At 34.8% G+C, this 22,286-nt stretch overlaps 1 protein-coding gene across 37 annotated transcripts in view; it reads right to left on the bottom strand.

Annotated features, from left to right (window-relative positions):
• RIMS2 (regulating synaptic membrane exocytosis 2) overlaps positions 1–22,286 on the bottom strand; it is a 447,907-nt gene that overhangs the window by 254,186 nt on the left and 171,435 nt on the right. For all 37 annotated transcript variants that reach the window (XM_058833029.1, XM_058833039.1, XM_058833034.1 and 34 more), the window contains one exon: positions 1,532–2,457. In XM_058833029.1, the coding sequence (XP_058689012.1) occupies positions 1,532–2,457 (926 nt within the window). The remainder of the gene's footprint in view (positions 1–1,531; positions 2,458–22,286) is intronic.

Genomic DNA, 22,286 nt, shown 5'->3' with positions numbered 1-22,286 from the left:
TGTAACAGATAAACCAGGCAGCAGCATTCCAGAGTCTGAGAGACATTGTGCTAGTGGGGTCCTTCATTCTGCTGTCTCCATGGAGGTAGGTGATAGAGAGCTATGCAGCAGCAGACAAGGGTTATTGATGTGTTAGAAGCCATGGAAGTGCCAAATTAGTCGTAATCAATAATCTTGCAGACCTTTTCCAACCTAAAAGATTCTATGCTTTTATAATCCTAAATGTATATGTGTACAAAAATACATTGTTTTTATATTACTTTGTATACTACATTTCCTACACTGAATTGACTTAAATAAACATTTTGTTACTACTTTGCATGTATTGATTGGTTCTATTTTCCTCAAGGTCAATTCTAAGAACAAAATCACGAGCAGCATAAAGTGGGTGTAAGTTATTTCTACTCATCAGGAAGACTAAGGGGGTCAAGGTTTCAGCCCAGTTTTTTCACATAAGTACATGCAACTGTCTACTTTGACCTTTCCTTCCATTCTACACTATTTTGCTCCTTACTTATCAGACCATGTTTGTGGATATCGATATATGAAAATTCAGATTATTTTACTTACTCAAGTTAAATACTTGCTTCAGAACCAATTTGAAAGCAATATTAATAATAATAAATAGTAGTAATTTTTCTGTTCCCAATCCACAACAGCAGATGACCATTCCGAAGAAGTAATAAAGGTTCACTGGTATAAGAATAATAACTCAAAAAAACTTAGAACAACATACATGAAGGTAAGCAAATAATATTCTTTTGATTGAGTTTAAATTCATGGTCCCCAATACTTCCATATTTAGATTATAAATTATCTTTTTATAGGCCAGGAAGTAATTTCAATCAATTTTAGTTTTCTTTCTGACATTGGAGTAACTCCAAAACTATTTCTAAAAAGCGCTAAAACCAAAAAATCATCATAGCACCACAAGAAAAAGAAACCTCCATTGATTTAAACCGCATTAGTCATTTAAAATTTGTCTCACTAAAAACTTCAGTGGGATAACTTTATACACACAGGTCTTTTTGCAGATCAGACATTCTTTAACCTGCAGCAGACAGCATGAAACTGGCATAAGGTCTACATCATGTGCTCCAGTTAATTCAACAAAAACACGATCATGCACCCACATTTGTTCCAGATCAAATATGCACTCATTATGATCCAGGAGCACAAAAATCTGATATTAATGGACATGAAACCATGGCTTTATATGACAGCACAGCTTTAGATACTTTGCATATTTCATTGACAGGTTTATCAGTAGGCATGTTTTTTTCTTTAACTTATCCAAATATTTATACGAGCTGTGATGTTGTTTTTCACGTAAATCATTAAATTTATGTAAATGAAACACAAAATCAGAAAAAAAACCCAAAATAATTCCCATTACAACAAAGTTGAGTCATCTGTGAAGGGCTGTAGGTGTGTGGTTGCAATCAATTTAAATAGCCAAAATAAATGTCCAAAGTAATGGAAACGAAATCAAATCTATATATTGAAACTATCAAAAAATGAGAAATCTTACCTTTTTCACTAACACTTTCACTTTCAATCTCTACATCATCACAACTTGTATATTCTGGAGTGGATGCCAATTCTTCTTCTGAGCTACTTAATGAAACCTGGCGCATTTTACCTCCTTTTTTCGTTTTATGGGGCTTTGGTGGTGGAGGCCTGACAGATTCAGACTGATCTGAGCTGAGGGAATCATTCCGTAACATGGTCTCCATCTTTTCACGTTTTGTTTTCCGGACAGCAGAACTGGGATCCAAATGGTGCTGTTTCCTTAAAGAATCAGAGCGCCTCATGTCTGGTCTTTCCAGGGGAATTGGACTCCTCCTAGGTGTAGGAGGGCTATGATTTGTGGTCCTCTGACGATTGGGACTTGGTCCCTGAGCCTCTCGAGTTCTTTCCATAGAGTATGAACGTTGATTTTCCATGGCAGCCCTGCGCTCAGACACTGATCTTTGTCTTGATGGCCGTTCCATCCTGAGCATGGACATCCGAGAATCTTCCAACTCTGTATTTGCCAGTGAGACATCGCTGTGTCTCCGTTCATGACGTGCTCGGGACACTTCAGCGTGGATACGCATTTGTTCCTCATATGGCTGTGGCTTGACTGGATAACGAGCCAAATTAGGATCACTCCGGTATCGTGCCTGGTATTCCTCTTCTCTCCTTTGCCTTTCATATTCTTCCCTGCTTTGTGCATCTTCTTCTTCTACCGGATACTCCTTGGAACGCCTGCGGCTCCTCCTGTTGGAATCCCTATAATCACCCAGTTCAGGTTCTTCGTATAACTGAGGCCCACGCTGTGATCGCCTATCTGAATAATCTGATGGTGACCTGGGCATCGCACTGTCTGATGTAGCATACTGTGAATATTCGTCTCTCTCGTCCCTCTGCTCGTATCTTCTGCTCTGTTCTCTTGATATTGAAGGGCTTCTTTTCCTAAATAATCATGGCAAGAAAGCAGAAAGAGAGTTCTGTCAATATTTTATGTAGCACAAATATACAGTTAATGCTAGTTAAAAGATAAAATGACCAGCTGAAGGAAAAAAAATCCATCCATTGTGTTTCTTTGTGAATATGCTCTCACATTTTCTGTACTAAATTAAAAAAAACATGTCGTGCTATAAATCTGCTTATGGTGCATAGCTTGAATAAAAAACAGCTTTGAAAGACAAATGCTAATATGACTTTATAAAACATAGAATACAAATACTTGGGCTATTTTGTAGTCATGGCTGCTTTACAAGTACCAAAATTCTATAATCCTTTGTAATCATTTTACAACAATATAACTTGATCATATACTTCTATTTCATAGAGTTTTATAATCACCATGAAAATGAGGGCTAGAAGGATCATTCAGTTAGTTTAATCTTTTAGCAGCTGCTATTGCTCAAAAACACGCATTTCAGTTCCCACAAAACTATAATTTGTGCCAAGGGCAGAAAACAAAGATTCAATGGCAGCACTTGTCTAAATCAGATGAACTCAGAAGTCCTGAACTCAGAAAACAAACCACTTTTTGTGTTGTGAAGGGAAAGAGTTTCAAAGTGCTGCCTGAGCTGAGAAAAGACTCCTTCCCATCTCTACAGGGGTGGTAGCAGTATTAGTCCAAACATTTGAGCAAATCAAATACTAGAATGAAGTTCCTGTGCAAATAAAGCATTAACTCTTTGATATCATTGACACCATCTAGCTATAGACAACTACTGAGGCTTCAGAGGAAGGTGGAAAAAGAATTAACAAATATTCTTTCTTGACCCTGACAAATGATAGATTGAGGAATGTAATTCATTTATATGTAATATTTTCATAAAGGGTGTGTCTAGAATATATAATAAATGCTATGTTTTCTATTTGACACAACATTGTTTGCTACGTGATTAGAAGTGATCAGTTGAATAGGAAAATAACAAACTGGATCTTCAAATTTTGCCTTTATCAATCCTTACAGAGTAATAAGCATGTAAAATACTACTTTCCAGACATGTCCTGCTTCATGCTTGGCTTTTCACCCTATAAGAAGGTACCTGCAGGAAACTGGAGCAAATGTCTCAGATAAAGAGACTGAGAGGTGGACCTTCTCTGAGATAATGTAGATCAGCTCAAACTTTAAGTGATAAAAATACAAAGAAGAAACTATTTTTGTGTTGCTTGTCCTTTCTTTTTATATTTAGTTCTACCTTTATAATTAAGATCCCTTTTAAAATGTTTTCTACACTCACAAAATGACTGCTGATTCTGGAGGGCAGCCTTGCAGGTAGCAACCAGGAGGTCCTGCGTAGTGTTTAGAAGGACATGAAAAAAGGTGAGCAAATACAAAGCCCTGTTGTTGTCACAGTTGTCCAAGAAGAAAAGAAACACTTCAGCTCAGTGAAGGGGAGGAGAAAGAGGTTCTCCTTGGTGTCCAGGAAAGTATAAAGGGCTCTGTCTATCTGATAGGAGAGAAAACATTCTTTTCACAGCCAGGAAGGAAATGCAGTCTCTGCTCAGCAAGGGAAAACCACAACTGCCAGTGCAGAGTGTGCATGGTATGGGGGCTGACTGGCAAACTGGCATCTTTTACTGTTTTAGGTACCATACAGAATTATTAAAATGTGCTCAAAGATTTGGACCCAGTATTTCCTTGCAAATAATAAAATACTTTAGCTTTGCAATGGCATCTACAAATGAGAAAACTAACACAATCTTGCAAAAATTAAACTTCATGTGAAGCATGACAAGTTCTATAAGCAATAGTTCAACGAGTTCTGTAAGTTCTATAAGTTCTATCTGCTACTGAAGACTCAGCTTGAATCGCTCTAATGTGACATGAACCAAGTTTCATAACACCAGAATGGCCAATTAGAACAACAGAACTACCCAAATGCAGGCAGTTTGCAAAGACATAGAAGCTTCATTAAAACAACAGAGATTAGATGCAGAAATGCTTTAAGGAAGATAAATATTTTTCACTTCAGATGATGAAAATTATGCCACATCCCAAAATAAGTTGCTCCAAGAGCAAATTATCCAATCCCTGAAACATTCTGTCATGCCTGTATCAAAAGTGTGCATAACTTCCCCTCCCCAGTTGTGTCTCCTATATAGGAAAAATCTGCACTCATCAGATACAGGCATTCATGTGAATCTCATTGCAAGATCGAGACAAATACGTGTACACATGAAATGTACACATACTGTACTGTGAATACTCACACTGCATATACTCAGTCTATATAACCTATAGATATGTGTATTCAGAACCACAGTTTCTGCATCAATTTGATCCTGCAAAGCACTAAAACACTCTTGTACATATGATTTATAGGATCAGCTCCATGATGAATGGTGTAACACAGAAAGCCATAGAGATTCTAGTTTGACAAATCTCATGTGTGCCTTGGAGCAGTCTGAGTGTACACATGTTTCAGTATTAAACACCTACAATACAAACAACACGACAGTAAGGATGTTTACCTGCAAATAGAAAATTATATAAACATACTCAAAATGTGTGTGTGCGTATATACATATAAACAAATTAATTATGGCTATAATGTCATGGGAGGAAGACTGAGGGGGCTAAAAAAGATGGATTTCTGTATAAGTAAAAACATTATTGTAGACTTGTTGCTGAGGAAAATGTATTTCTATTAAGGAAACACATCATCAGATGAACTGGCACATGAGTTACTAAAAAATACACCTATTTTTTCTAGCATGAACTATGTTAATGAGAGGAGGATGTGTTGATTTAGCATTATATTTTTATACCACTTGCACAAACATTTTCTGAGCTCGTGTGCTACATTTACTACAAACAGTCATTTTCCTTCCTCCTTAAGACATAAATATAGGAAACCATCTATGGCTGACAGTAATGTGAAGAGCAGCTGGGTCCTCAATCTACTCCAGCTTTTCATGAAGGAAAAAGCTTTGCACAGCTGTCCTGTGTGTGGCAACTACTAGAGCACAGGCAAGACAAAGGACCTACCTGAAAATATAGAGTTTTCTTCAGAGAAAGCAGTCTATAGAAAAAAATAACTAATTTCATTCCTGGCCCATGTTGACTGACATTATTAAACCCCCTTTCTAATTAATTTCATTCCTTTTGAAGTCATCTAACTTCACTACTGAAGTTGTAGTCCTATCCATCAGAAATGAATTATCTGTGCCTGTATACCTGATCAGCCAGAAACCTTCTGTCAGGAGAGGGCTCATCCCGCCCCACAGTCACCAGACCCTTAGTATCAAAGTCTGTCATTCTCTTTACTGGTCACCATAGCACAATTATTCCCCCTTTAATATCCAACAACTTTTTAACTTTAAAAATACCTTAAAATGTACAGATTTGTACAATGAATGCTATAAGTTTTAAATTGGATTTATGAAATCATAGTAGGAGGGAACCAGTATTGATGAAAACTTATGGCCTGTCCCTACTATTAAAAATCTGTTGCTATTTTTAGATCACAAGCTAATTCTCACTCACCTTCATAAGCGTCTGTCTAATCCATTTCTTACCATTAACTACCTTAAAGATACCTTAATAAAACCCTTTCATCAAGTACTTCCAGCTGGATACACCACAGAAAATGACTACTCCTGCCTTTCTAGGTCTTCCCTGGAACTTTAAAAGCTAAGGGTGTGCTATTAACCCTCCAGCTACCAGCTGAACTAAGCACTATATATTTCTTGTCAGAAGGATTACCATCCTTTCTGAAAAGGTTATCACACCTTTTCTGAAAAACCCTCCAGGCCATTGTGATTGCTACTTGTTTGAAACAACCATAAAATAAAATCTCTCTTACGGTTAAAAAACTCTAAAACATGGAAAAATATCTCTATCAGGCACATTATAAAAATCAGGTTTTTTTCAGATACAGAATATGAAATATATTTTTTTCATACTTATTACTGTATATTTATTTTTTTATTGTAATTTATCAGTATATGACATTTGGTCTTTTAATACACAATCCAAAACCCTACACTGATGGAAATCTTCTTTTCAGTGCACTAGAGGTATCATTAATATTGTGGAAAAGCAAATAGCTTGACTGTAATCTGTACTCCTGCTCATAAAGTTAAATTATTCAACTCCCTCACATCACAATAGAATTAAGTACTTAAAATATAACATAGAAGAATATAAGACAGCTATTCAGTTTTGATGGCTGTGATTTCTATAATGGAACTAAATATCTTGAAAGTCTGTGACGTTCATTTGTATTCTTTCTTAAAGAGAAAACACTCTTCTGCTTTGACTTAGGTTTTTAGAAAATTGGCCCAAATGTACTGTAGAAAAATAAATTTAAAAAATTAAGTATCCATCACATTTCAGAAGTCAGAGACATTAAAACACACTGTAATATGTAAAGTAATTGTATCACTGTCAAAACTAGATGTCAGATACTCCTGCAAATAAACTTTTTCTCAGACTAATAGAATACACATTTGAACTGGAGAAAACTTTCATAAAAATATCATTCTAAAGTTGTGTTTGACTACCTGAATCAAGTTACATTTACTTGAAGAGTATTGTTTATCAGAAGCTTTGGGTCAATTAAAAAATTATAATTTGGGTCAATTAAATAGTGGTCTCAGTGGGCCTGAGATATCAGCAACTTGAAAAGTGAATATCGGCCATCTACTTGTAAGACTTAATTATAATTTACTAGACAATTCTTTAAAATTTTTTCTCTCTTTCCTATAAATTATCAAAGAATAAAGTTGAATGGAAAATTAAAACTGAAAATATCTTGCCTGCACATACTGTAATTTTGCTTAACTCAAAATGCAATCCTTTCAATACATGAAAAAAAAATTCAGAGAAGGCAAAAATTGACATTTTCCACCAGAACTTTGTCACAAAAGCCATGCAAGATGCAGGGCTTCTTGTTAGAGACCTCATGAAATACAGTGAACACTGCTTCATCTCTCCTTTACTCTATGGCTCCTGTCAGGATTTGTTGGTCCCCGAGTGACCATTCAAGAACAATTCTTCTGCTATGTGAAATTTTGTATTTCTATGTGTTGTATTCAAAAGTCAAGGCACTTGTTTTAAAACAACAGTGACGGGGAGCAGATAAAGCACCTTGCCAAACAGTTCCCAGGCTGCCAGCAGCTGAGCTGAGCAACTCTGGACCTTGTACCCAAAGCCCCATGAGTGCAATGAACCCAGAAAACCTGCCGTGCAACTTTAAGGTCTGCCTGCCTTTCACAGGGAGGCTACTCTCTCATTTAGGAAAGCACTTCCACAGACTTCCTTTGCCCTACTGAAAAATCTGCAGAATTTTGGCAGTGGCTTTAAGAGGCTAGCTAGCAATGATTTAACTTTTCATTCTCTGCTTATAACTTCTGCTTTTGCTGAGTCATACTGTGCAGTTCAATTAATTTTGCACATTCTTCAAAGCAGCTATGACTCCCTTATTGAAAAAACAGGGATTTCTTTGATTTCTAAGCAGTTTCAATTTTCACCAAGATCTCTCTTTACAGTTCCTCTACGCTGTCTAGTTTATACTAGATTAAACTTACAATTTGTCAGTTTTCTCCTTAGTTTCTCACCCCCTCAAAAAAAGATGAAGAATGTAAGCACATTGTACACAATTCACAAGTTAATTAATTTAAACAGCCTACTTTGATAAATAGAAAAGGTGTATATTGCATTTGACCAATACAGTTTTAAAAAAATTGTTCTGAAGTACATCTAACACTCACATATCTAAGAAATCCACTAGAAAAAACTCATGTGAGACAATATTTCATTCCTCATTTCAGCCATGCCTGGCAATTTGATTTTATAGAAGCCGTACTTTGAAGTATTAGAATACAATCCAGCAATTATCTCCAAAGAATATGAATTAAGTTTACAATGATGATTAGTAAATTTACTGAAGCATGACACTGGTAGAGCAGATGTTGATCTGTATTAGATTTTATCTGAAAACATGAATTCGCTGACTGCAGGCTTGTATCAACAGAATGAAAGGAAATCTGCAGTAACAAAACGTTAATATAATTAAAGTCACCACTGATAACAATTTTGCTTTGAACTTAACATGATTGCACAGACATATGAAACAATACCTTTCTATTCCATACAAGTAATTCAGCAAAAATTCAGCACTGCTGCAGCGTTAATTTCAATTTGTATGAGTAGAAGAGTTATAACATGGAAAAAAACCTGCTGAACAAAAGAGGTGATTGCAAGTATCAATTGCTAATCTACAAATATTTAGGTAATATGTTTGTTTCACTTTTTTCCCCTTAAATCAAGAACATCACAGATAGGAAAACTGGACTAACAGTAGAAATTATTTTGTCCTCCTTTATTTTTTCAGAGTATTCAGTAGCCCTTAAATCATATAATATGATTTTAGAGAACTGCAAATAGAGAAAAAAAACAACTATATTTTACTCTGAGTGTTCATTCAGATATATTGATGAATGCTTACTTCTTATAAATAGGTTAAACACACTAAGATTTTTCTCTATTTCTACTTCTGAACACTTTCAAAATTAATATTTTGTTAATTATTTCCATTTATTAGATAAACAAGCAATATTGCACCTTTTCTTTCAGTAAAAATCTTGTGCCAAAAAAGATAATAGAAACAATAATAAATAGCAAATTTATTAGATTGGTTTCAAGAATAATTGGTAAGAATGGGCATTCCTGTTATCTGCATCAGTACTGACACTACAGAAATCATTTGCAGAAGAGTGGGATCAATTAACAGCTGTCTAACAGCAGGATTTAAAACACATGGTGTTAATAGAATAGTAGGTCACAGAAACACTAAAATAAGAATGAGTAAATATAACACTGAACTGTTACTAAAAAAGTACAAATAATATAAAATAAAACAACATTTCAAAATTCTACATATTCTATTTTTATTAAGAGAAACACAATGTTTCAAGAATTATTTTTATCACAGAAAAGAGAATACAATTAAAGAAACTAAATTATAGGGAAGCAAAAGATTTTGTTAAAGATAATATTCACATATATCTGAAATACAAGAAAAAGTTTTTCAGTACTTCCCCTGAGTTTTTTACTAAAAGTAAAAAATATCTCCCTAATCATCCCCCAGAAGAACAAGAAATGCTGAGCATTAGACATTGTTTTCACACAACACATTCTGCATCTTTCTTCCCTGATTTACCTTTTGATCAGCCACTGCACGTCTGGGTAGTAGGAAGCCTCAGGTTCATGAGAATACATCAATTTGTGTTCTCGCTAGCGCTTTCATTTAATCCTCTAGCTTCAGCAAATTCATACAAGCAGTCTCTTAATTTTGAGACACAGATTTTTAGATACGTATTTTACGAACCCTGCCCCCAAAATGCACTTATAAAATATAAGGCATCTAGGAAAAAAATAAAGTTTAGTATCTGAAACAACAGCAATCAATTCAAGTCGGAGAGCTGACCCAATGGGAAGCTATTGAGAGCATGAGAGGAGTGTTATAGTTTAATGCTGTTACCCTGTGCTGTATATAGCTGGAGGTCAAGTAAGAATTTACCCTATAAGGAGGATTATGGTACTTAGCTGATTAGTGCCTTGCTACAGTACTATTGCCTACAAATGTACATGCTGGTCAGGACATTTCATTTAAACTATTTTTAAAATTGTGCAGATCCAGTATTTCTTGTTTTGTGATACTAGTTCCAGCATTTTCTTTATGTTCTAGGTCTGCACCAAAGTTATGTAATATCTATACTTTTAGTTTGTAAGAAGTCGGATTTTGGCATAATTTTCAACTATTAGGCTAAAATAGTTGTGGCATGTATGTCAGTCTGATGTGCTGCACATACCGTAAAACTGAAAATATTTTTTCTTACACAGTCTAAAAAAAACTGCGAAAGTTAATGGATTAATTATTTCCAGAAACAGTCATCAAAATTCACATTCAAAATACGTTGAAAATGTGAAATAATAGAAAGCAAATGTATATCTTCATTTGCCTTAAATAAACTGCAAAGACATTATTCTATATTTTTCTACCTATGCAAGCTAGATTACAAATACATTATATTTAATATAAACCACCAACCATATCTGACTGCAATATATTTAAGCCACAATAAAGTAGCATGAAGTGGGGAAAATGAAGACTTAGCAAAAACCTAGATTGTCTCCACTTCAGTCAAAGTTCAGATTCCTGGGAAAAGCATTCTGACATCAAAGTTTGTTTGCTCAGCCATCACACAGAATATATCATAAAAGACTTCATCTATACATCATTTCATCTAATTTTGACTCTAATATTTTTTAAGTGTTTCAGTTTCTTACTACAGGGATTGTTCAGGGGTGCTTTTACCAGCAACTGAAAGTATCCTCGTTCTTCAAAGGAAACATTTAAGTTTGATGACAGGAAGAATTTTCTTTCAAAGAAACACTCCATTATTATATGGCTATTATCACCATTACATAAAAAAACCCAAACTATTTCAACAATGACCAAACTAAGAAAATATCAGTGACATGAATTATCATTTGAGAATTGTTTTCCCTAATAAAATCTGGAGGCTGTTTTGGACTGTTGAACTTATAAAACTCTAACTTTTACTAATAAACTTAAGTCAGTATATATTCTGGTTTTGCTGTCTCTCTTCACTGTGTCCACAATTACAATATAAAAGGGATATCATACAATAAACTTTAGTTTTAAAATATCTCTGTGATTCATATTTCAGTCTGGAAGAGATTAAATAGATCATACTGAGCTGTTTTGATGCCTCCATAAAAGAGCAAGCATAAAATAACCGCTGTGAAAATATCCCGTTTCCTCACTAATGGGAGGTAAAGGCCCATTATTAAATCTAGTGAATTAGATCAGTGATGGTACATCGATGAATGATGCGCTGTCTGCACCAGCTTCTGCAAGACCAAGCTGTCAGGAGTAAATGTGTTCCTGCTAGGGAACATCGGCTGGGTCACTATCGAATGAGACAGGTGCATTCAATAGCTCTTGGAAATTACCATGGTACATAAAACTTTAAGTTTCTGGTTCAACCGTCATTCTCAACATATTGGTGAGACAGGATTAAATGTCTGTATTTTGAAATAGCACCTAAGTCTACCATAGAAGCAGGTTTAGAGAAAAGTTGTATTTCTGTAAAAACTATAGCACCTACATTATGTGTTGGTAGGACATGATTTTACAATGTTTTTTAAGCAAAATAACTTTCTCCACAGTAGTTTAAGCAGTAAGCTCACAATCCACAACTGTTACATACCAAAATGTTCAGGATCAAATGGTTATGGCTGCCTAGGCAGAGCTCCTTCGGTTCAGAACCCCTCAGGCAGGAGGTTAGGATGGAAACCATGTCTGTGCTCCTGGGTTTTCAGGGACACTATCTGAAAGATTTCCCACCACACTACCATGCAGTAACAGCCTCACATGAATAATAACAGCCTGGTTTCTGAAACATCAACAGGTCAAAGAGCCATCTTTAGATATTCAGTTCCGATCCCTGACATAGGTATTTCTACCAGCATTACTTTGTTTTTCTGCAGTGCTGAAACCAGCTCTGGATATTCCTCCCCTTTTATTCTCTTATCACCTTTTAGAGATGTCTGCTCTAGAGCAAGCGTTCCCTAAAAGAGGCTCAATATGCAACCTTCTGTAGAAGAAAATATATTCATGGGTGTTTGCAAAAATCCTTATGGAAGACCACCAAGTCCTCTAGGAAGTGAGTGGAAGTGAACACTTGGAAGTGAACACTTGGAAGTGAAAAGGGAACCTGGCAGCTTAGCAGCTTCTCTATGAAAAGGTGGCACCCACTTAAGATGACAACAGTACAGACCACATAGAGGAAAACAGCAACCACTTCTAGCAGGAAGCAAAACAATACTGAACAGTCCTTATAGAACTACCAGAAATAGAAGAGCAATGAATAAAATGCAATGGAATATATAACTGTGTTTCTTCCAAGACAGATGTGTGGAAATCTAAAGGCAATTTAAAATTAAAAAACTAAAATAAACTTCATCTTGTAACATAAAGAAGTCCAGAGATGCTTTCTACATTCTACTGCAATGAAGGTAGACTTAGTTACCTTACATTTACTTCTAAAAGCTTTTTATATACTTCTTGCCAGCTTTTTATATTTCACAGGAGAAATGAATGCTCATTTTGTAACTTCATACATATATAAACATCCCAACTAATTCATGCTTTACAGTTCCTGTCACCAACATTATCTGCTTTACCCAATAAACTTGTTTTCAGCAGGATTCTACAAAGTCAAATGATAAAATTCTAACTGAAGTTCAGGCTATCTATTAGCAGATTTTTGACATAACATTGGTCACTTTTTCCATCAATTAGAGAATTTCTAGAAAAGGTGTGAGAATAACCAGAGGGCCTGTCAATACCAACTAGACTCATATAGCTGACAAACACTGAGAGGTTTATACAAATTATACAGGTTCTCAGCACCTTCAATAACACAAGTGCATTACAAAAGTTACAGAACAGGCTCAATAACTCAGCTTTAAGCAGAGTATAATAAATCAGGTAAGGCAACAGAGAAAGAAACAAAAAAACTGTAATGGCACAAGAAAAGAAGTAATTATTTTAAAAGCATTTTGTGAACTCATGAAATCTCTTTGAGATTAATGATGACTTCATTTCTCTCAGTACTGTTATTGTCAGATTTTGGGGACCAGTAGTATGTTTTAAGTTAAACTTTACTTTCATTGTTGACCCAAACACTAAAGGTTAAATGTTTGCTCACTGAAGCACTTTTCAAGTATGAGATCAACTGGATAATAGTCTGGGGAGCCAGGCTATAAAAATTATTCGAGATGCTTGAGTTGACAGAGCAGAAAATGACAACCAAGTTTCAGTGATTTGGTGTCTGTAATGTAAATGGTCAAAATGGATAGTTGGACAGATCTGACTTTTACCATTAGCAAATGTTTCATGGTATATAGCAATTTTGAAATGGATATTGAGGTGAACTACCACAAACAGTTACAATAGTAACAGATTCATATGTAATAATGAGAGAAAAGTACCCATGATTAAGTTGTTTGATTTCCTTCCTCCTGGATACTTTTACAGAAATGAGATTAATGCTGGATATGAATGAAACTTTGCTGAGAAGGAAAAAAAAAAAAAAACAACAAATTAAATTCCTTATATTTGGCCTTACAGTGGCACCTAGCTCATTTACCCTCATCATAAGGGAGGTATTTCCCAAAACAATGGATTAGATTATTTTGGGTTTAAAACATGATATGCTGTTAAAAGCACAACCTGAAGAGCTATCACATTTTCACTAGCTGACCATTCCCCTACTGCTGCAAGTCCTGTAGCAAGGTGAGAAAAACCAACACTACTCTGTTGGAATTTTGAGTTCGATTCATAAGTACATAGAAATTTGGGACAGAGGGTGGAAGGAGAGGCAGAGAAGAAAAGGAAGTGGAAAATTATAGACATGTTAGAAAACTATTGCAGCACATAAAAAACACTTAAAATACAGGAAAATTCTTAAGAGAATTATCATCATCAATACTTCATAGAAAAGAAAATGTTTGCTAAGGTCAAGTTTTGTGAAAAGTGGACTGAAAGATATTACTGGGGTAGAGGCTATGGATATAATTCTTTGGTCCATTTTTGCATTTTTTGACCAGTTTCAATATCTTCAATAACACATTAGAAACTGTCTGTGAATGGAGAAGTCAGGTGCAGTTGCTGATCAACAGAGTGAAGGGTAAAAGCTGACATTAATGATACAGAAGGACTTTCCAGCTAGCATTTGCCCAATATTTTCAATATATCTGGCATAGAAGGAAAAAATTTTACTTTAGAAAAACTGTAAGAGGTATTTGATTGGTTTAACTGAAAGTAGAAACTTTTCCTATGACTTTGAAAGGGTATTCCATGTTATAAAAATACAATATTAAAACATAAATTTTGTTTCAAAAATAGGGGAACATTAATACATTTGCTCTTTCTCATTCATTTAAGCTAAGAGGGAAGCATGCTCTTGTGCCCTGTGACGTCTGTTCCACTATGTATTAATTACTTACAACAAAGTTACATTGCACCAGCATTAGTTGGGAGAGGGTAATTCCACCCAGTGCAACATACCTGACCTCCAGAGATGAGTGCCAAGGTAGATTCACCTAGTCTGCTTCCACATTAAGGTAATGTCAAGTGGAAATTTTTTACACTCAAATATGAGAAAAAATGTCAAACTTCTAAAGTCATTAGGAGTAACACACATTTCTGCAAGACAGAACCTTAACATGAAAAACTCATTCATAGCCAAGAGATTCAACATTTTGCCAGACACTGTGAACAATCTTTGTCAAGATTGTTCAAGTCTCATCAAAGATTGAGATTCACAGGCAAAGGCTGGTCTAGCAAAACACTTGAGGACTTTGTAAGGCTGGCAAAGGTTGGCAATTATGTAATTCATCCAAATTCAACTAAATGCAAAAGTATGTTTTCTCTCTTTCTCAACATTTTCAGGTCAGGTCAACCCAACATTAGAAGGGCCATGTTTTCTCACTGACTGCGAATGGTAGTATTTTGTTCAAAAATTCTGGATTTAAAAAAAGGCCTTTAACTTAGACAAGAACCTGGACTTGAAGATTTAGTTTCAGATTACCAAACATAATGGATCTATTCATCACATAAAATAAAATTATGAAAAATTTTAAAGGAGACAATGAGATTATTGGCATTTTACACAAAGGATGTATTCACAAATCATAGGAGCCTATAAGTACTGCAAGAACATGGACTGGGAACTGCTATTATCTTAAAAATACAGGGAAGCTACAAACAAAAGCATATGAATCTCAATGACAGGGACTAAAATGCTTGCATTAATCATTTTATATGGAAGGTGTAGGTCTTGCAGTCAGTATTGATCACTAGTTGGTACATTGGGCAAAGAATCTCATCAAGGTAAATTCTTTATCTAAGGAAGTTCTACTCAAAAAGATAATGAAATTTTCATTAATAGCAATTTGAAAAAAAAAAAAGTTAATTGAGATTACAGCTTTACAAATATTGCCTAGAGAAATCAAACAAAAAAACACACAGTGCTAGGAAAGAGGGACACGAAATAAAACGCAAACCAGGATATTTATAATCTAAGTTTCTGTCATTTCATCTTCTGTAATAACAATGCCTGTTAGAAACAAGAAGGGGTGTTGTACATTCTACAGTAGCTTTAATTTGCTCAGTGTAAGTACAGGCTAAGTACCTGTTCAGGAACAAATGATGATTCTCTCTTTTATTTAGTTGCCTAAACACATGCTCAGAAATATTCCTGCTTTCAAATGCTCCCTATCATTCCCACGCCAAGTTTTCAAACATAATTTTGTTAGGCTTTCTATGATTAGAAATGATTTGTCCCTTAATCTTTCTTCTTTGGATGGATATTGCCCCAAAGAATCTTCTGGTCTGGAATGGGACAGCATTTCTTGTCAATGACACCTACTTGTCTATGAATTCAAAGGAAAGGAGGGAGTTAACAGAGAAACTTATGTCCTAATCATAATTAGGACAATAATAATTTACTCCTCACGTTAAAAAAAAAAAAAAAGCAAACAAACCACACACAAAAACAAGCACTCTGTCTCTCGAAAAAATATGGGGGTGGCCAAGATTAAGAATTCAAGATCACAAGGGGCTTAATGATACATACTCATCAACTCACTCATTTTCAGTAGATCTCCTTGCTAGAGTTTAACAAGAAGAACAAGTCTCCATATTTCATTGTTTATGGCAAGCTTGCAGGTACCTGAAAATGTCTCTGTGGCAACTATCTTATAAAAAACGGGAACTGCATGAGTAAAGTTAGGATAAGTATATCAGCACTAGGAGCCCCTACAAAAGTGCTCAGATGAACAGCCTTCAGAAGTGAATAACAATAAATGATTATGATGCAGACATGTGAAAAAGCAGTGTTATAGCCTGATTCCATGACCAAGCTCAAGCACCAGCTTAAGAGGGGGTTTTTAATATATATTACATCCAAAGATCAAGCGACAATTAATCCTCTGGAGTTCTTTCTTAAGCTCGTCGACTATTAAAGGGAGCTTCAACTCAGACTTGATTTCCTTTCCTGATCCCCTCTGCTGTCAAGCTACCTGCTGTCTAACAATAATTATACCCGTTTCATGTAGCACCCTAAGACATAAATACCCCAAATATTCTAACGCAAAAGTTAATTTGTTTTGGTGTTCAAGACCCAAACATAGGTTTCTTCCAGCAACACAACCTGCACACACATTTTATTGCAAAACTTCTTTTCTGCACATGCATCTTTTTAAACTTTCCAGTTCTTTTTATGTCCAATAGTTGACTGGCATACTGAGGCACATAATACCAGATGGCAAAAGAAAAAATATATACACTTTTCATATTTTAGTTAGTCTTCCCGAGTCCACACGTATTCCTGTTCTTTGACATCAAAAGTATCTTATGATCTTGGTTAAACCACAACATGACCAACATGAGGGGATCCAGGACGTCTATAATCTTACACCAGTTTTTAAAAGGAGGCATTTAGCTTTCAGATGCAGTGCTGTGAATCAGATCTCTTCCATCAGAAAATCTGTTTGCAAATCAGGCTTCCCAATAAAGTATATTTTTAAAGCATTTATCTACAGACCCTTTTTCTGACAAATCATACTATCTTTCTGGGTCATCTTTTATGACACCCCATTCTGAGGTAGGCAACAAAAAAACAGGCATTGCCTTGAATGTTATCTCTTCATATGAATGAGACTACACAGACTTTTCTCAAGGAATGATTCAAGAACATCATGGGGGACAAAACTGAAACACACTGATATAAGTGGAAAATAAGCAAATAGAAAGATTGAAAACAGAAATTTAAATTAGAGAACTCCCAGAAATCTTGGTTTGAGGAGACCTGTGTGATTTTCTTACACTAAGTAGTTCTACTTCTTACAGTAAGTAGTACACTGAGAAATAATGGAACAATTACTCTCCAATTTCTAACAATTATTTTTACAGATAAATTTATTTAACGCACTATTTTCATCATTCTTATGCAATATTGTGCAAAGTGGTGCCTAGCAATGAACACAATTCAGGCAAAGTCACAACACTTAAGCAAAGCCTCCAATGCTGCAACTGTCTGAGGAAGTTTCAGTGCTCATTGTCCATACTCTCTTGTAAGGACACCAAGATGCATATAACACCAACACACACATATTCTGATTAGAAGTAACACTTCATTCTTCTGAATTTGTTACTTTAGTGATGGATGAAAAAGAAGAAAGTCCATGGCAAATATAAAACTTTTATTTGGAATTTAGATGGAAAATGCAAAATACAAGAAGGTTTTATGACTCAACTTTCACAAAAAACTACTGTGCAGTCAGAATGTGACCACAGATTACTCCTCAATGCCTTCAGCACAAGAGGAAATGGAGAGACAGAAGAAAGAAGAACACATTTGCAAAACTTCAAAGAGAAGGCTGTAGAAAAAGAAATAAGAGGAGAAGCCAAAGAGCGTGTGCAGCATAATCTGTACCTCCTGTACATGACATTCTCTTCATTACTTTTGGAGGTCTGTTTAGAAATTCTGATATCAACAAATTTACTACACAAGCAGTCTGAGATTCTCAAAAATGCCTAACATCTCAGTCCATATATCATTACTTTTCCCAAAACCATTACTTTAAGACAGATAATCTTCAACAGAAAAAACTATTTTCTCTTATTACTTTTATCTCAGTAGAAATGCTGCTGTAGGGGATTTAAAACCTCTTTCTAGCTTGTCCATAACACTGGGCCAAATAGCACTCTGAACTTCAGAAATCTATCTGAAAAACTTTTTAAAATAGGTGTTCCTTAAAATAATAAGTCATGACTAATGACCATTTTTTTCTCTCAAAGTAAATTGTAATATAGAAAAACATTAATAATTCTGAACATTCTGTGAAAATATTCAGTACAGAAAATTTATCTAAATAGCGAGTGGTTGAAACAAAAATTTTTCTTCTATCAGGACTACAGTTTAAACAAAAATTTTTTAAGACTTTATTGCACTAAAGAGTAAAAACTAGTCTAGCATCATTAGCAATTTTCTGTGACTGCAGAACATGCATTGTCTCATCTTTGAAGAATTAGTCACCTATTCCTTGAAAGCTGATGTTCCTGTCACACATACTGTACTGGTGGTTAATAACACAAAAGTTATCCAGTCAGAATAACTATCAGCAGCCAGTGAGTTTCAAAGCCAATTTAAAATGTAAGTTATGAAATCAAGTCCACTTAGTCATATCCAAAGAACTCAAGATATTTCAACAATATTTAAGACATAATTTTTACATGACATGACAACAGGAAATAATTATTCCACATATCATTGGCTTTTTTTATTTTAGTTGACATCACTAAAACTTTTCATTTGCTCTGTCCTGTTGTGATAAAAAAATAAGACAAAAAATAAAAGAATTGTTTGAAATGCAAAATTATGCATTTATAACAAAGTATAATCTGAAATTTCTCATGTGTGATCATCTCCTACTGATATCACTATTGATAATAATGTGGCATCCTCTAAAGAAATCCAGACACTCTAAATCTGGAAAAATAATCCATTAAAAAAATATTACACTAGGCTAGATTTTCTGATAAAAAGCAGAAAAAAAAAAGTCTCTATATTGATAACCTCAGTCTTTATTTTAAGTTGCTAAAAGTAAGTATTGGTGGGAAGCCTGATTTTTAGAAAAAGATGTCCAAGCAGACATAACTTGAATTGTTATTCCAGACACAACCAACAAATATTGCCAATTTTTAAAAGACATCCAGAAATCTGTCATGTGATGAAAGATAACTTAAATAATGGGCAATCATGCCATAAATTTAGTAAAGTTTCAACTATTTTAACCATTAGAGTTTTGACAATTCCATTAGCTAATTTCACTGTAAACCAGTTTTCAAGGTTTACACAGCTAGCATCAAAACGTTCAATAAGTGCATGTTTATGAACTCCCTGGACCACTTATTATAGATTAAGATTTATACTTGCATAGAAATCATAATACTGCTATTTTACCATACTCTGATCAGTAAAACAGATAGTTCTGTTACTTTTTCATAGTGAACACAAAACCAAACGTGGCACGTACATGTCTTTAGATTTCAGATCTTTTTTCCTAAATCCCAGATTACATTACTTCTGAAATAGAAAACAATTTACCAATGCTTGTAAAACATTTTTGAAACAAATGATGGTAAAATTAAATATTTTATGCTGTTGTAGTTAAAACTGCAGCTGTTTTTCTTCTCGGGATCTAATGGGGACATTATGCAGGATATAAAATGACTGCTGGATCAAAAATGTGAGAGGGAGAGATGCTTCCTTATCTTCTTTGGAGTACTGCACCTACATTTGACACTTTTCCAAAGACATTTATATGGAAATTTCTCAATTATCAAAGTTCAATATGCCCCTGAAGTATGCTCCTCAGAGTAAGAAAGCCTTGGAAATTTCTACATGTATTTTCTCTCTTGAAAATCATACTTCAGTGAATTCATTAATTTGAGGTTTCTACACATCACATCTTTTTTAATCTATAGCATCCCTTGCTTCCAAGACAATGAGGTTGGACCACTTTCTATTCCCAGCTTAGAATAGAAAATATACCAAAATAAATTATATTTTTCAAGTATTCAGAACCAAAATTATTTTTTACAATTAATGCATTCATATGTTATTAATATTTTCATCCCTCTGGCATTAAATATTTAACTACTTTTACCTATCTTTCCCCAGTATTAATTATACAATGAGATAATTATATAAAGCAACTGGCTTAGAGTCAAGGTGGTTTTCTGTTCTGCTAATGCATGTATTTTTTGACTTTTAAATGGTTAGGATTGTTTCCATTTGTTTAAAATAGTATAAAACAAACAGTATTTAGTCAATATTCTCTAAAACTCTATACTTTTCATACTGGAGAGCACATGCTGGGGCTGCATTGTACTTTCTGGTTGAAAGAACAGCAAAAGGAGAGAACTGCATATTTATTCTGATATTCACTAGGAAAAACCTTCAATCCCTACAAAACAAAAAACATGCATGTTCACTCTGAGGGGCATAATAAAAATGCGAATGCAAGATCCTTTCAACAAATAATGACTCATGCATTTAGTCTTTGTTCATTTTCTCTTATGGTTCATACAAAATGCTACAAAATACTGGGTCACTGAATATACAAAATGTAACTGCACACTAGTATCACAAAGACAAGTTCCTTTACAGACTCTTTTAATAATAGGACACAGCTAACCAATTCAAAATATGCAATGCAGTTTATTGAATAAACCATAAAAGCGATGTGTCTCTGTTTACATTTCTGTCTGTGCTTAAGAAATGTAATTAACTGGTGAAGAAACAACAGAAGAATCTAATCAGAGATGGCTTTCTGAAAGAATTCAGTACCCTATATAAACATAAATTTTCAGCAGAATTCTCAGAGAAACCCAGTGAAAATAAAATAAATAGAGGAAAATATACAGTAATAGAGTAATAAGCAGCCTTCTTTTTGTTTCTTTTCCAAAGTGCAGACACCAAAAGAGAAAAAATATCTACAATAACTAAGGTACTGGTTCACTTATTAGAAGCATTATGTTACAAAAAAAAATAAGATGACCACAGAATTTAAAACTTCAGAAGGAGACTGAAATCTTTTGAAAACTATTATCTTTACTCTTCTGTGAATCACCAGATATTATGCAACAGCTCTGAATATTTGAAAGCGTACTTAGTTCTTCCACCTGTGTATGTATTAAATATTTCATTTATCTACTCATCATTTAGCCACTGTAGATAAGGGAGATACATAAAAAATTCACAGGAAGAGGCAAACTTCTTGGTAGTTTATTTTTAAAACTAAAGGCTAAAAGAAACCAATATAAAATCTGTTTTTACAGATAGCTTTTGCAGTCATCACTTTCTCAGATAAGCCCTTTAAAGCATACACAGAGACTTTATCAGTTTGCCTGTTTGTAGGAATAATCATGGGAAGAGGGGAAAAAAAAGAGAACAAAAGAGAGAATAATTACTTACCTTAAAGTAACTGGAGTTCTGTGAGATGTATCGCTTTGATGCACAGACACCTCAGGCACTCAACATGTAATCTTAAGGCCATCAATATTTGTTGGGGCTGTACCTGACTGATCACACCCTGCCCCCTAGGAGGATTGGGAGGGCGATGTGCGGTCCTGCAGCTCGGGCCACTGCAGAATCCAGCTGGGCGATACCTGGGAGGTGAGGATGGAGGAAGCACCAGTGCCTCCAGGAACCACAGGTATTGACATCCCCTTTCTTTGGCAAATGGCAGGTCATCAGCAACTCATTTTTGCTGACTCACAAACAGCAACCTGATATGCAGAGTCTAGATGTTCCAAGTCCATCTAAAAATGACTCATGCATTTCTGCCAAATTGAGCAGCATACCTATAAGCCTTTATAAAGGAATACTATGCCACAAATGTCCATATTCTCCAGAGAGAAGTGTTTTAAGAAAACCTACAGTCCAGCTCAGAAAGAAAAGACTCAAGTTCCAGCATGTTCATATTCCTTTAAAATAATTCAGTAAAACAGTATAAAACAATCAAACAAACAGGACCAAAAATCCTCCAAACAAACAAACAAAATCCCTGCTCCCAAAATACCAAATTGCCCAATGATTCACAGTGTTTTATTCTAGACAGAGTGCCTTCCCAAAACAAAAGAATTAAGGGGGGGAAATGTTGAGTACTCTTC

The sequence above is a fragment of the Poecile atricapillus genome, chromosome 2 (genome assembly GCF_030490865.1).
Source record: "Poecile atricapillus isolate bPoeAtr1 chromosome 2, bPoeAtr1.hap1, whole genome shotgun sequence".
NCBI lineage: Eukaryota > Metazoa > Chordata > Aves > Passeriformes > Paridae > Poecile > Poecile atricapillus.
This window is presented reverse-complemented; position numbering and strand designations above follow the sequence as displayed.